The sequence below is a fragment of the Nelumbo nucifera genome, chromosome 5, assembly GCF_055504915.1.
Source record: "Nelumbo nucifera cultivar China Antique chromosome 5, China Antique-T2T, whole genome shotgun sequence".
Lineage (NCBI taxonomy): Eukaryota > Viridiplantae > Streptophyta > Magnoliopsida > Proteales > Nelumbonaceae > Nelumbo > Nelumbo nucifera.
Window position 1 is genome coordinate 39,049,145 of NC_142653.1, and position 16,988 is coordinate 39,066,132.

A 16,988-nucleotide genomic window follows, 5' to 3' on the forward strand; every position below is an offset into this window, starting at 1 on the left:
TTAGGTGGTATTTAATTTAATTATTTTTGAAAATTTATAGGGTTTTGATTGGTCAAAAGACTCAAAACCCTTCAGCTACCGGCAGCATAGATTTTCCCATGTTCTCATTGTTATGGACCTATGGTTTTAGGACCTCTGTTGGACTGGTTGCGCAACGTAACCTTTACTGGGCACGCAGTTATTTTTCTGAGCATAGAGCCTAGTGGCTTGCTTGGAATTTGGCAACATTTATTAACACGAGCAGCTTAATAGTTAACAAGGCCCAAGCCCATTATCCACTAGAGGCCCGCAGGTGGACTAGTACAGTAAGGTAAGTTTGCTTGGGTTGGGCTTTGCTTGGCTGACACTCAATCAGACCCAACCCGCTCAAGTAGAGGTATCAAGGCTTAGGCTCAAAGTATCGGAAATGCAAGGTGTATCATAAAGACAATTTTAATAAATGTATCAAAATACATTTTAAATATGCATGGATACGGACGAAAATTTAAGATACATATAAATATGATACAAAATTCAAATAAATCATAAAAAATATATTAGTAACAATACTTACAAGTTTTATATGATTGTAAATAAGTCATTTAAATGTAAAAAACCATAATTTAATGTTTATATAAAATGTGACATATTAAGATATAATTAGTAACCGTTGAAAAACTAAAATGTGAAAAAAGCAAACAAAATTAAAATGTGAACGTATATACATCAATTTTCAAATAACTAATATAATTTATCTTAATATTTATTAGTATATAAATTTTAATAATTAATTTCAGCATTTATTAATAAGCACCGCTAAGAAAATATAAAACTTACTTAAAACTAAAAATGTATATAATTATAACAAACAATTGGAGTGGCTTAGTTGTGAAGTTATTTGCATTAAAATCTAATGACCAAGGTTCAAGTCTTGATATTGTTAACATTTACAGCTTTTATACAAACAAAGTGAAATTAATGAGAGAGAGGATCATTAATTAATGAGAGAAACCTGTTTTGGGCTCATATTGATTGATACATATCTGAAACGGCCTGATACATAGCCAATACATACGAAAAGAAATGGAACAAATGATTTATACACGTCCTGTGTATCGGTTTCTTACCAGAACGGTATATATCGGCCGATATGGCCCAATACGCTGTGATATTTTAAACCTTGATTAAGCTCTGTTTGGTTTTATTTATTTTAAGTGCTTTTTGGAATAAGCACTTAAAAGAAGTATTTGGACCACATATTAAGTGGAAAATAAGCACTTATGCTTATTTGGCAAATAAATCAAGAATAAGTGCTTATTTAAAAAATAATCACTTAAAAAAAAGTAGGTTCAAGGTGACATTTTTTCAGCATTTATTCAACATGTGCTTATTCAAAAATTTTGGGATGATCTAGTCCCTAAAATATTTTGGTAATACCCAAACTACCCCACTAATGGAGAAAACCCTTGTCTTCTCCATTTGCACAGTCTAGATAGGGTAGCGGTGGCAAGAGACAAGAGGAGTGACCAGTGATGACTTTAAGGCAACCACGGAAACCCTCTCAATAGGCGCAAGGCCATTTCAAATGCCTTTTTTATTGCTTTTTTTCCTCTCGTTGGCTATGCATAAGGTTTTTAAAACTGAACGGACAACGAACCAGTCAAGGGTCCGGTTCCTGGGTCAAACGGTGCAACTGTTCAAACCAAATGGATGACCCATTACAACAGACAAATTAAAAAAAAAATGACTAAACCGTTGAATGGTTTGAATGATTCGATTGCCTGGGTCAACGATTTGCTGACCAAATCAACAGTTTATGGCGAAATAACTGTTCTAGGGTAAAACGGAACCGATCACCTAGCTGGTTTCTAGTTTTCCGGTCCGGTATAGTTTTGAAACCATGGTTATGCGAACCAAAGAGGGAATACCTTCATCAATGATACCCTTATCATAACCATTGCCTCTGCAACTAAACTCATTAGAACCTCCCTCTCTTTCAAAAAAAAAATCGATTTCGAATTTGAAATCTAATGTGAACGCAATGGTACCCTTGATGTATCCATCACCTTTGCAACTCAACTCATCAAAACTTCCCTCTTTCAAAAAAAAAAAAGATTTCGAATGTGAAATCTAGTGTGAACGCAATGGTGCCCTTGCCGTATCCATCGCCTCTGCAACTCAACTCATCGAAATCTCCATCGTTTAAAAAAAAAAGATTTCGAATTTGAAATCTAATGTGAACGCAATGGTAGCCTTGTTGTATCCATCGCCTCTACAACTCAATTTATCGAAATCTCCCTATCTTCTAGAAAAAAAAACACATGTTCAAATTTGAAATCTAATGCGAATGCAATGGTACCCATGTTGTTTCAACTACTAGCAACATCATTGGAAACGGTTTTTATCGAATGGAGAATCAACATCCCTGAATTCGTAACCACAGGTGTGTGGTTGGGGAACACTCTCGGTGATGTTCTTTGCAGGCAGGGAATCAAAATATGTGATTCCTATAAAACTAGGTGCATCAAACACAACTTCATCATCATCATTTGTAAAATGATACAAAACTCACAAAAAAACATAGCACAGTTTGCACAGAAGAAACAAACTTGCTGAAGAAAAAGTATGTCTCACTCGTACTTTTACTCGTCGAATGACGATATATATAAATACATATGCGGTGAGGCCAATACAGTTGCGATGAGCTCTTAGAAAATATCACACGGTGAATGTCTTTGGGTTGTCCACTTGGCTTTCCGGAATATTGGAACTTTCTTTAACTTAATCATGTTTTGTTAACACCCCCCGGTCAAGTTGGGTATGAAGGGAACGAATGCTTAAATTGCCAAGTAGATAATGGAATATATTTGCCCCTAAGGCTTTGGTAAACAAGTCAGCTGGTTGTTCCTCTATTGAAAGGTGAGAGGTTTTGATTGTCTTGGTTTGAACATGTTCACGCAAGAAGTGACAATCAATTGCTATATGCTTCGTCCGTTCATGAAAAAATTGGAATATCTACTATATGAAGAGCCGCTTGATTGTCACAACGAAACAATAAATGTTGAGTGACAGAAATGTTGAGATCAACAAGGAGGCGTTTGAGCCAAAGCAACTCTGTAGTGGTGGAAGCCATTGCACGATATTTCACCTTGGCTGATGCGTGGGCTATAGTGTTATGTTTCTTTGTCTTCCAAGATACAGGTGAATTACCAACAAAGATCACATACCCGTTTGTGGATCATCAGGATATTGGACAATTGCCCCAGTCAACATCACAATAAGCTTGAACAACAAAACCATTTGATGAAGGTAAGAAAAGGCCTTTGTCTAGAGAGGCATGAAGATACCCGAGGATGCATAAGGCTGCAGTCATGTGAGCTTCAGTTGGGTGTTGCATATGTTGATTGAGGGCATGAACAGAGTAGCACAGTTATAATTGTGTGATGGTTAAATATACTAATCAGGCAATGAGACAACAGAAATGACTAGGGTCTGAAACTAAGGGACTCTACTCATCAAACTGTAGTTGTCGTTCATTGGAAATGATGTTGGGTGACAACCAATCATGTCTACTTCATGTAATATGTCAAGTAGGTACTTTTGTTGATGTAAAAAAAATTCCAAATGAAGAGCATTGAACCTCAATCCCCAAGAAATAAGTGAGTGGTCCCAAATATTTAAGACGGAAACACTTGCGCAGGCATTGCTTTAGATCATTAATTTAATCAAAATTACTGCTAGTGATGATCAAATCATCGACGTAAACAATGACAACAATGTATGAACCTAAATTAGAGGAGGAGTGAGTAGTCATTTAATGAGTAAGTGAGCACATACTGCTTGAGGGCATCTGCAAAATTTTCAAACCACTGTCGGGAAGCTTGCCATAGACCATAAAGGGATTTTTTTAGTTTATACACTCGCTTGTCTCCTGAATTAGAAAGTCCTATCAGAATTTCCATATAGACTTCATCAAGTAGATCACCATTAAAAAAAGCATTACTAACTTCAAGTTGGTGATGGAAGGCACCGGACTTTGACTAGTTTGGCTACTAGTGTGTATGTGTCATGGAAGTCTTGACCCTCGACCTGAGTGTACCCCTTAGCCACAAGTCTTGCCTTATAACGTTCAATTGTTCCTTCAACTCGATACTTGATTTAGTACACCCATAATGCACCGATGGTTCGTTTTCTTAATGGAAGTTCAACAAAAGTCCATGTGTTAGTTTGATTCAATGCTGGAAGTTAATATTCCATATCTTGCTGCAACATGGATCAAGAACTGCTTGATTATATGTGTATGGCTCAATTAGAGTGTCAACGTGATGAAGGAAGCTGGTCGAGTACCCAGAGAATTGACATTCATAATCCCTCAAGCATGCCAGAGTTTTTTGTTGTCGATGAGGGTGAGTTATGTTAGCTATGCCATGGTTAGGATAAACCAGATTGGGCTGGGCGTTTGCTCATCAGGTAGAGGGCAATAAATGTTGTCAGAAGTGGGTAACAGTATAACCAGCCTGAATTGGTGAAATGTGTTAATTTATTTAACATGAATGGCAAAATGATTTTCATAGAAGACAACATTGCACAAGGTGAACATTTTCTAGGTATCCATATCAAAGATTTTGTAAGCCTTTTGTCCAAATGGATATCCAACAAACACTCCTCTAATTGTACAACAGTAAACTTGTCATGAGTACAATTGTGGTTTCTGACATAGACCAAGCAGTCGAATACACGAACATGATTGTATGTAGGTGGTCAATTAAAGAACAATTTGAAAGGTGCCTTGCTGTTAAGTACTTGAGTTAGGAGATAATTGATCAAATATACCATTGTGCTCACACACTCTCCCCAAAAGGAAAGAAGAAACCCTACCTGGAAGCGAAGTGCTCAAGCTATCTCAAGCAAGTGTCTGTATTTGTGTTCGACTATGCCATTTAGTTGTGGTGTGCCAATGCAATAAGGTTGGTGGACTATTCCTTGTTGTAACAAGAAGCTCTTCGTGGGATGTGAAAAAAAATTCCAATCCATATTGTAGAATTGAAAAAAATAATAAAATACTTGAATTTTACTATGCATCAAATATAACCAAGTGCAATGAGAAAAGCCATGTACTATGGTGATAAAATATCGTGTGCCACTGTGATAATGATTATAATAACCATCCCAAATGTCAACATGAACTAAATGAAATAGTTTCGTTGCTCGAGAGCTACTTATGGGAAATGGCATACACGATTGCTTTGCATGATGACAAGTGTCACATGGTAATCCTGCAAGAGAGTGAAAACGCCATGAACTAATGAAAGAGAATGTCGAGAAGTATGACCCAGGCGCTTGTACCATGTATCAGCAGTAACTTCATTGTGAGCAGTCAAAGTAGAGGAACATGGAGTGTCAATAGTGAAGTGATAGATTTTGTTCAGTGCCTCACCCATTCCAATAACTTTCCTCAACATTAGGTCCTGAATCACACAAGTAGTTGGCAAAAAATGGCAATGCATCAAAATTGATCAATTAATTTGTTAATGGAGATCAAATTGCAATGGAAACCAGGTATAGGGATAACCTCATGAAGAATAATATCCGATGTTAGCATATTTGACCCTTGATGTGTAGCTTGCAAAACAACTCCATTGGGCAAATGAATCGGTTGAGGTTGGGGCAATACTATGTGAACAATAAGGAATTTCATATCAGAGACCATATGATCTGAAGCTCTGCTATCCAAGATCCAAGAAGGTTGGTTGGGAAAGGTAAGAAGAGCCTTACCAAAGGCATTGGCTGTGACATTATCTGGCATTATGAGAACCATAAGTTGACTGTATTGTTCCAGGTTTAATCCTTGTATGAGAGTGCTTCATCATTATGTGTATTGACTAAAGCAAATGTGGCTTTTGTTCCCTTGCCTTGTCATTGTGCTTTTCCTTTGTTCCAATTTGGTGAGTATCCAACAAGTTCAAAGCAACGATCTCGTGTATACCCAGGTTTCTTGCAATGCTCACATTTCACCTTAGGCTTGGTCTGGGTATTAGATATCCAATGGTTCTTGGAAAAATTTGCAAAGAGTGTTGTTCTGGCATCAAGATCTGTATTGAACGGTGTATTGACAACAACAAGGTGTTTTTCTTCTTAGACTGCTAGAGTGTATGCTCTATTGATGTAGTATAGCAAAGGATCCGATCCAAGAATATTGGATCTAACAATGTTGAAGATATCACTGAGTCCCATGAGAAACCGATGCAACTTCCAGTCTTCTCGCATGGCCACAAATTGTTTAGCTGCTTTGCAAGTGCACTCAGGCACAAGAACCAGTGCTTGGAGCTCGTCCCATAGGGCCTTCAATTTGGTGAACTAAGCTGCTACCAAAAGATTTCCTTGTTGTAACGTTGTAATGTTTTTCTTGAGCTGGTAGGTTCTTGGCACAATCTTCTGCGAGAACCTCTTCAAGATCTTTCCAGATTTTACTTGTCGTGTCTGCGTAGACAACACTGTCATGGATTTCACACACCAATGAATTAAAAATCCAAGAAATCAACACTGAATTGCATTTGATCCAAAGTGATTATTGCGGTGATCCTACATCGGGCCTTGGCAATGAGCCATCAACAAAGCAATACTTGTTTTTGTCTCTTTAAGGCATTTATCGTCGTACATTGCCAGGTCAAGTAGTTATCTCCATTGAGTGGACAAGATACCAACAGAGTCCTTAGAGTATCCGAGGTATGCAAGCAGGTGAATCGTGATCCAATTCCATCGCAAGAAAGCTAGATGAAATATAGAAGCCCATAATGGCTTTGATACCATATAAAATGATACAAAACTCACAAAAAATAGAGCACAACTTGCATTGAAGAAACAAACTTGCTGAGGAAAAAGTCAGTCTCATTCATACTTTTACTTGTCGAATGATGACGCCTATAAATACATACGCGATGAGGTCAATACAACTGCAATGAACTCTTAAAAATGATCACGCGGTGAATGCCTTTGGGTTGTGAGTTTGGCTTTCCAGAATATTCAAACTTTCTTTAATAGAATCATATTCTCTTAACATCTCTCGAGAATGCGACTGTGGAAATCGTTGAGACTAAGGGGCTCGTTCTTTGCAATTGGAGTGAAAGGCTCCACTTTGCAAAAGCGGTAGAAGAAATAAACAATAGTGTCATTGTCTGTATCTCTAGAGAGAATATTGTCCACTTAATGTGTGGGCCCATGTAGCTAAAAACGTGTGTGTGAAACAAGGGCAAAAATTAGCACTTGTGGGAAAAGTAGTTCACCAAATATCCCACCCTAATAAGTACTTAAAATACATAATAAATGGTTTGACAAATAAATCACCAAACAACATTAAGTGGTTGTTTAAATAAGTACTTAAAATAAACACTTGTACAACAGGTGCTTATTTCTCAAACCACTTATATCACCAAACATAGCCTAATAAAAAACTAAAAAGCCAAAAAATTGAACCGAATATACATGGGTCCATTTGGTTCACCAGAATAGCGGTCTGGACTCAAAATTGGATTGGGCCATTATGATTTCAATTGTTTGGTTGGGCAGAATGCGAACCCCATTCCCATTCCTAGTGGAATGGCCCCCATTTGAGGGAATGGTCATCCCCCCCGGGAATGAAATTCCATTCTAGTTGGAATTGAAATAGATCATTCCAATTCCAATTTTGACTCCAAACCAAACAGGCCCTACATATATTATATACTATACATATTTTTAATGTGTTATGTACATTTATAGTATGACTTATTTATAATATATTTATATACTCCTACAACCAAGTTAAACCCTTGCTTCAAATAAAGCAACTTGTCTTGCACCACTAATCCTATGTGAAGTCCCCTAGATGTTTGATTGGCATGTCGTCTCTTACCAAATTGGACTAGAAAAAACCAGTTTAGTTACCATTTAAGGAGTCTAGGTTGACTACCCATAACATCATGTTTTTTTTTCTAGGGGTGGGGGGTGGTCTTTATTTTTATAGTAATAGTTTAAATTTATTATATTATGTTATGTTATATAATATAATTACATATAAAATAATAGCTCGATGGATGTTCTATTTTAACTTTGTACTTGTATAAGTTCAAGTTACATCATTTATATTTGAATATAAAAAGTAAAACATGAATATAACGGGTCTTTAGTGAAATGCCCTCTTATAATTCATGGATTTATTAGAAACACCCCCTATAGTTTGCAATTGATTTACTTAATCAATCTTTCATTAGATGATAGTAGAAAATAATAATTTTGACCCTAATTTCTATTTGAATAATTTTAATCAAAATAAATAAAATAAAAATATAATTTTTACCCTTAGTAAGATGGGAGCAAACACTCTATTTGGCTCTATTTGGTCAATTTTATTCCCTATACAAATGTGTGTTAGGGGTAGTCTAATTTTAGAAAAAAAAATGATAATGGAACTATTGCCTTGAATATTTTCCACTAAGTTTAGGTGATAAATGAAAAAAATAAAACACTTCTTAGTGAAAGGTCTGTTAAGTAAATAGGTTGCAAACTTTAGGGAATGCTTTAGTAAAATGAAAACCACAAGGTAGGTTTAAGCAAATCTATAGGGGGGTTTTAATAAATGACCCAATATAATATGATAGAAAATACAAGTATGCATAAAGTAGTACTGCCCTTGAAAGTCCACCACTTGTTCTTTCAATGCCCGACCACTAAATTAGTGGGGTTTGCCTCATCCTTGACTCTGAGAGTTGACTATCGTTTACAATAGACCTTGTTTGATCGGTTGTAAAGTTGTTTCAAGCAAGACAGCTTAAACGAGCACTTAGAAAGTTTTTTGACACCTGTCCCTTAAAATACCCCCAGCCTACCCTTGAAAAAGATTAATACCCACTTTTGACAGTTGTCAAAATATTTATCAGGTGCTTATTCAGCATGCTTACTTTGTTGTGCCTACTAGATCCGGTAATGCTCTTGATTTGTTTTCCTTATCAGTTTTTGTTGGTTGCTCTATTTTATGGCACCTTTGAAGACAAGATGTAAAGCCTTCATTGAGAAGAGGCCTTTTCAACCCCTTTTATGGCCTCTATTGCTCAAGCTCAAATGGCCAAAACTGAACTGCATATATCCCTCTCATTACTGAGGTGCATAATGTTAACATCAGATCATGGTCTAAACCTCCACCTCTGTTGGTTAAGTCAATTTTCATGGTGTCTTATCTTTGTCCTCTACCAGTGGGCATTGTAATTCGAGATCATAATGGCTATTTCTGTTATGGTTGTGCTCTGAAGGTTCTAGTTGGTAACCATGCGCTCATATATAGAGGCTAAAGCATCACTTGAAAGTCTACGATTAGCCAAAGCTGTTGGTGCAACTTTTCTTATCTTTGAGGGAGGTTCACTTATTGTCATCAATTGTCTGTTGGTAAGGGTGTCAATGGACCGGTTTTGGATTGAACCCTATCCAGTCCAAAATCAATTTGGACGGATTGAATGGAGCAACAAAACATATTGGATTAGACCAATCTGGTCCAAAATATTTATTAAATGGACTGGACCTAGTCCATCCATAATAAATTTATATTGGATTAAGCTAAAACCTGGTCCATTGATATAAGACAAGAATATAGGTGTCAATAGACTAAGTTTGGGTTGAAACCAATTTAAATTAAAACGAATTTGAACATATTGGATGGTCCAGACATTGAATTGGATTGGTCCAAAATTGTCCAAAATATTCATTGGATTGAATTAGGCCTGGTCCATTTGTAATGGATTCACACCGGGTTGGATCGGATTGGACCAAATCGAGTCCAATTGAGACCCCTATCTGTTGGAGGACAATACAGACCCTCCTTGGCAACTCATAACTTTGATTGTCAATTGCAAAGATATATCCATCATTTTCCCCACCGCTCAATTCAATGGATATTTAGATTGGGGAATAAGGTTGCACATCTTAATGCTAAGCATGCTCTATCTATTTCGAATGTGTACACTTGGTCATCTACTCCTTTGGTATGTTGCCAATAGTATTCTCAAAAACAAAAAAAAAGGTGGTTTGAACTGAATGAAATTTCCCATTGGCATGTTATTCTCCAAAAAAAAGTGGCATGTTACAATATGGTTTATGGATTTTCTTACATAAATTGTCTCACAAAACAAACACATAATAGCTATTATGAATTAATTAATAAGTTTTATTTTGCATTATTAACTATTTTTTAATTAATTAGTATTTTTATTTGGTTATTAACTGGTAATAAAATATTTATTTACTTATTCATTCTTAATTAATTATAAAAATTAGTCAATATTTCAATTTGTGTTAGTTTATATTTTACTATCACAGTTTTATTTTTTTAATACTTATGAATTAATTAATAAATTAATGTGCAACCATTTATTTTAATTTATTTATTAGACAATTTGAATTGAATTATTTTACTAATATGTTATTAAGTAATTAATAATTTATCAATGTCATGAGTCTAATGTTAACTCATAAAAGTATTTTTTCTATTATACAAATTCCCTTTCCTTTTCTACTTCGCAGAGATCAAATCAACCCCCACAACGTCTTACAGCACATCTCCGCTTTGTATTGGGAATATCTCCCGATGAAACGATGATGTCCTTCGCACACCAAATTGGTGGGTTTCTGTTGTTACATGCAAAACGAAACAATATTTGCGATGTTTTTCTCCTCCCATCCGAGTCGTAAATCGTACCTAAATAAGGATAAGCATTCAATCAAATTTTCGTGGTTTTCTGACTTGTGGTTAGTTTTTACGGTATCATATAAAGTTGCGAATTAAACCACAAATGTGATGCGACATCTGTCGCAGGCTGAATGGAGGTTGAAGTAAAAAAATAGTGCAGCTGCAGCAAATCCGGCCTCTCTGTGACAGTAACAGTGCAAAAAGTCAACAGGTTAAAGCTTGCTTCTTCAGTTTCTCCCCTCTGTCCCCAATTCGCCGTCAGTAGTGCAAGAAAGAGAAGAAGAAGAGATGTTATCAGCTCCTTTTGTTTCACTCCTACTCTTCATAATCTCGGCTACATCTACTTTAGCCACCGAGGTTCTTCAGACTGCCAACGCAAATGATGTCAAGAGCGTCTGTATAATCGGGAGCGGAATCGGAGGTTCATCCCTCGCCTACTTCCTCCGTCAATATTCCGCTGATCCTTCGTCTCCAACTGTCGGAGACATCCGAATGTTTGAACGGAATAGAGTCGTCGGAGGGAGAATGGCGATGGTCTCCATCGCCGGAGATACCTTCGAGGCCGGAGCTTCCATTCTGCATCCCAAGAACTTTCACACCTTAAACTTCACCAAACTCCTTAACCTGCGCATCAATGAACCGTCCTCCTCCTCGTTCTCTCTGGGCATTTGGGATGGTACGCGGTTCAACTTTAAAACCCTTGATACCAGTTCAGAGTTTCCTCTCTTCCAGAAGCTTGTGTCACTTGTCAATTCTTTCCGCATTATCTACCGATATGGCTTTTCGCTTTTCAAGATGGATAATTTCGTCAAGGTCCTCTCTCTCTCTCACTCTCTCTCTCTCTCTCTCTCTTATTTATATAAAGCATTCTTATTTAATGCAGAGTACAGTAGATAATTTCTTAAAGTATTACTCGGATTTTGGCTCTCGACCGGTTTTCGAGTCTGTGGAGAAGATGCTTAAATGGGCGGGTTTGTACGAGCTCACTTGTCGAACTTTGCAAGAGGAATTGGTTGATGCCGGACTATCGCCCTTGCTAATATCGGAACTTGTCACTGTAAATTCTCGAACTGTAATTATTGTTTTCAGGATTAGTTTATTGCTCTTAGGTGTCTCAACTCGTATACATGACTAGTCTTAGCTTTTGGAAGAGGAAATTTTGTGCTAGTCATCATACTAGTAGTTTAAGAAATCAAGCATATCGAACTTCATGGGAGCTTTGGCCTTCTTTATCATCCTGGGGCCTGGGCTAAGTATGAGTAAATACTTTACCCTCCTACAACGCGTCATGTTCAGTTATGTAGCTTGCTGTTTTCATAAAAGACAGTTGAGCCACTGATATTGAAAATCTAATGGCTGTCTCTCCAACGATTTTCTGCAAATGAAAGTTTGAGTTATTCCATTGAAGATACGAATGCTGGTTGATAATGATCCATTGAAGATGGGAATGTTAATTGATTATGATCTTGTGTATGTTCATAGTGCATGTAGTTACAACTTAAAAGTGCTGGAAATCCCTTAACTGAAATGTGCAGGTTTCAAATAGTCAGGCTTGCCCATACAAAGTTCTGAGACAAGAATCATGCTGATTTCAATCCAGCTATCTGAACCAATTAAGTACTTCACATTGACAATTTCAAGAATTTGGGGACTATTCAGTCTATTCATAAATTTTGGAAGACGCATTGATTACTTGACAGAATTGCATAAACATGTTGAGACAATGTGAATATATATAAAAGAGTGCTTGAATCAGTTAAAGGCTTAAAACACGGTTCAAAAATTGGAGCAGCAGGCAGCTGAAGGTGCATTGTTGTTGCTCCAATGGTTAACTCAGAACATAGGCAATGGTAGACTTTGGTGCTTCCTTCAAGCTTTAGTTTACTTTGGGCCTGTGGCACTGTCTTAGGTTGCATATTCTGTCATGCTCATTTGAATATTCCTGGCATTTGATACAGTTGTAAACAATTACTTTGATGATCTAGGGTGATTTTCCTAGGTTAATTAACCAAACAAGAAGTGGGTTTCCCAGATGGCTACTGCTATCATTTAGGATTTAAGCATCCATGCATCATTGATTTGATTACCATGGTTAACATGTTGAATGAACTTACAGAAAGTGCACTAATGTTTATTTGGGAATTAAGCAGCCCTAGATTTGTATTGAGTAGAGCCCAACTTTGTGCAGGAACTAAGAGGCAAGCCTATCACTGTGTTATTAGGAAACTGAGTTGATCAAAGTTTGTATATGTTTGTGAATTTAGGAGAAGCCAATTAATGTGCATACTGTATTATTGAGTAGAATTCAATTTTGACTTTGAGCACATCAGGAATTAGGAGTTTGTAGAACCATCTAGGGTGGACATATCTCAAAATGTCTTGTGGCCAGAGGATTGGGACCAGCTACTGATTGATTCCCATCTATGATATTTCATGCACCAGAAAACAGCATCCTCATACTGATAAAAAGAATCAGCTTTTAACCACCCCACACATTATTGTTTTTCATTGGTACCAGACTTGGCATTATATTTGGAGTTGTAATAATTATTTTTCTTTACCCATTGATAAGGCATCATTTTAAATGGCTCTCATCTGATTTTAAGAGCTTTGGCCAGGGTAATCTCATAGATGAGACCCATGTGGTGATAGGTAACAAACCTTTATACATGAGAGACAAGACCAGATATGAGTATCCTGTAACCCCCACCTCATGATTTTCCCTCTAGGAGTATCCAAAAATCTGAGTTATTTCTATTGATTATAAAGAACTTGTTAGAAAAAAGGAAGAAACAGGAGTTAGTCCTAATAGAAAGGTTGAACAAAGCTATATAAAGAACAAGATAGATGGACAAAACCCAAAATGGATCTCCCATATGTTTTTGACAAGACTTTTTAGTAGTCATTACATATTCATGCTAATAATGTCCTACTTTTCTTGTGGACTTCTATTTGCAGGTAATTACAAGAATCAACTACGGCCAAAGCGTTAGCATGAGTGGTCTTGCTGGGGCAGTAGCTTTGGCAGGATCTGGTGGAGGATTATGGTCAGTTGAAGGAGGCAACTGGCAAATTCCAGCTGGACTAATAAATCATTCAGATGTCACATTGCATCTTGACGAAGAGATAGACTCCATATCCTATTTAGGAGATTATTATAAGCTCAACTCTACTAAAGGAAACAGTTATACTTGTCAAGTTACTGTAGTTGCTACACCACTTGATGAGTTAAATATTTGGTTTTATCCTCCGGTTTCAATTCCTGAGAGGAAATTACAGCATACATATACAACTTTTGTGAGGGGACTCTTAAATCCTGTGAGTATTCTGTCTCGTTGCTTACTTCAATATATTTTTTTCTTAACTCATTTCTTTGTGTTCTTTTGTGAAGGCATATTTCGGCCTACATTCTGCATCAGAGATTCCTGAACTAGTGGGAACGACTGAGACTCCCAACCTTCCATTCTCTTGCATTGCTGTTCTGAAGAAATATACTGAAGTGGATATGGCTTACAAGTTATTCTCTCGTGAGCCAATGACAGATGAATTACTTGATCTTCTGTTCAGGTAATATTTCCTACTGTTATCCAATGCTATGTTTTAAAAAGCAGAGAAATGGGTGGGTTGTCATATGCTCAAGATACTATTTATCTTTTGTGTATCTTAAGGTAGTTTATAAATGGCATGTCTGATCCTTACCAAACTTTTCTTTTATTAACAATTTAGAGGAGCATTGCACGTACTCCAGAGATGGTTAGAATGCCTGCAGATTTTTTTTTTTTTTTTAATCTAGGAAAAGCATTCTATATTGGAATAGCCATGCAACACATGCACTAGAGTGCCATCTACATACAGACTGATCTTTACAACTTAGGGTCCATTTAGTTTATATTAAGAATCGAAATCAAAATCTCTTGGAATTGGAATCAGAATGGTCTATTCCCATAGTCTGTTTGGTTCGGACAGGACTCGGAATGGGAGGGGGAGGGAATGGCCATTCCCTCAAATGGGAGAATGCTATTCCGCCAGGAATGGAAATGGAATTCCAATTCCGTCTAACCAAACAGTTGGAATCAGAATGGTGATTCCAGACCCTATTCCTGTAAACCAAACGGTCCCTTGGAAGTTAGAATTCAAACCATGGTTAGATGCTGACTATTGTTTATGATCCCATTGCAGTGTGAGGAAAGAAACACTCCGGATAGATTGGGGTGCATACCCTCATTATACATCTCCAGAGGTTTTCGCACCATTTGTCTTGGATGGGCTTCATCTGTACTACATTAATGCCTTCGAGAATGCAGCTAGCACCATGGAGACCAGTGCTGTTGCAGCTGAAAACATTGCTCGACTTATCTTGTCAAAGTTTTCTGGGCAGCCACCATCAAGTTCATCAGATCTTAAGGGTTCTACTTCTGTGGCTTCTGCCTCTGATGAAGAGGGTAGACATTTTGAATTGTGAACCTCTGTTTACTTAATTGTGTGTTAGGTACAGAAGCTTTTCCTGTATAAATAGTTACAGATTAGCTACATCATCTCTTCGAGTGGCAGTAGGGTAGGTCAGCTGATCCGGACTCCAGATCAACTAGATAAAAAGCTTAAAGCCACCAAATTAGGGAGGGGCAGCTATTGGGTCACACTTAGGTGGGAGAGACGACTAGGAATGACAATTTCCACCGTACCCAGTGGGAACCCACCCCCGACAGGGTGGTTTTTTTCCTTTTTATTTTTTATTTTTTGCTTAAAGGACAGGTTTTGTGGTGGGGAGGGGTTTTTGGATTCTACAACACATACGGTATGGTATTAGGCTAAATCCGACCCACATATTGTTGGAAAGCATATAAGCTTTATGTATAGGTGTTGAATTTAATAATATTTTGAATTTTATGTGAAGGAAAGAAGGACCATTGATAGTTAGTGTTATTTACATGCATTAATCAAATAATTGGAAATTTTGTTGTTTGTGTTATTTTACTTGCTTAGTGCTTATATATAACAACAAATAATAGGAAATTAGATGTGGGTTCTAAACCTATTCCACCTACCCTTGAATGTGGGGAGGATAGGGTTAGGGAGGGTTTTGCATTTTCATATGCAAAGAGGGTTGGGATCATTGTTTTGTAAACCGGACTGGACCAGATGAGTGGACCATTTGACCCGAAAAATGGTCATATCTCTGGGTTCAATTTTCAAGTGGACCACTTTTTTGGAAAAAAAAAACGTTGAATTAGTTAGAAAACCACTGATCCAGGTGGTCGAACTGCTAAACCGTTCGATTCGGGCACTGCTTTACCATTTAATAAAAAAATTATTTAATTTTTTAAGGGAGTGTTAATAGAGAGGGAGAGAGATCTGCGAGATGTGAGACGAGATCTGCAGTTGCTGCTGTTCTTTGTTACCACCACCGTCATCATCGCCAGTAAACCACCTCCTCATCCTCATTGTTCTCCTTCTTTACTTTCTTTCTTTTCCCAACCAACAGCCACCTACTTCTCTCTTTTCTCATAAAAAGAGTAACTGTTCAACCTAGACACTTGAACCGCTAATCCAAAAACTGATGGTCAAAGCAGTTCTATTTCTGAATTGATTTTTAAAACCTAGGTTTGGATTCTCAAGATTCAACCTACTACAGGTTTTGGGGTGGGTACATGTTGGAAAGTTTAGGGAGGCAGGTAGGGTCTAAAATTTACAAAATCCTCTCCAAACCCTTCCCATTGCCATCCCTACATATGATTCGCACCATAGCAGCTACCAAATTCATTGACATATGACAGATAATAACTGCTCATATTAAATCCCATTCCCTGAATAGACCACATATAAAATTGGGACCCAATTACATCAATACATCATCCAAAACTTGTTAAGTTTAACTTTGCAACATTTCAACAGATGGAATATTTGACTTCAACTTTCAGGCCAACAGTTCAATTTCCCATGGTCATTCCTCATGGCTACGTTGGACCATGGGAGACTCCTGCAACGGATGCATTCATTTTCCATAAATCCTTTTGGGGAAAAATGATAGTCAACGCACCCCTAGAGTTGTCAATGGACTGGCTAATGGTCCAATTCGATCTGGTCCAATATGAGTCCATTATAAATGACCAGGTCCGATCTGATCTGATGAATACCGTGGACCATTCTGGATTGGCCCAATTCAATGACTGTCCAAACTGTTCAAATTGGCTTTAGTTTAAATTGGGTCCAATCCAAACCTGTTCCATCAACATCCGTACTCTTTATCTTATGTTAATGAACCAAACATTGGTTCAATTCAACCCAATCTAACATA

The 16,988-nt window shown here is 37.2% G+C and overlaps 1 protein-coding gene across 1 annotated transcript; it reads left to right on the forward strand.

Moving 5' to 3' along the window:
* Positions 1-10,841: 10,841 nt before the first annotated feature.
* On the forward strand, positions 10,842-15,645 carry FCLY (farnesylcysteine lyase). The gene is made up of 5 exons (XM_010271991.3): positions 10,842-11,506; positions 11,577-11,750; positions 13,652-14,011; positions 14,085-14,260; positions 14,873-15,645. The coding sequence occupies exons 1-5, from the start codon at positions 10,982-10,984 to the stop codon at positions 15,153-15,155; spliced, it is 1,518 nt and encodes a 505-aa protein (XP_010270293.1). The 5' UTR covers positions 10,842-10,981; the 3' UTR covers positions 15,156-15,645.
* The last annotated feature ends 1,343 nt before the right edge of the window (positions 15,646-16,988 follow it).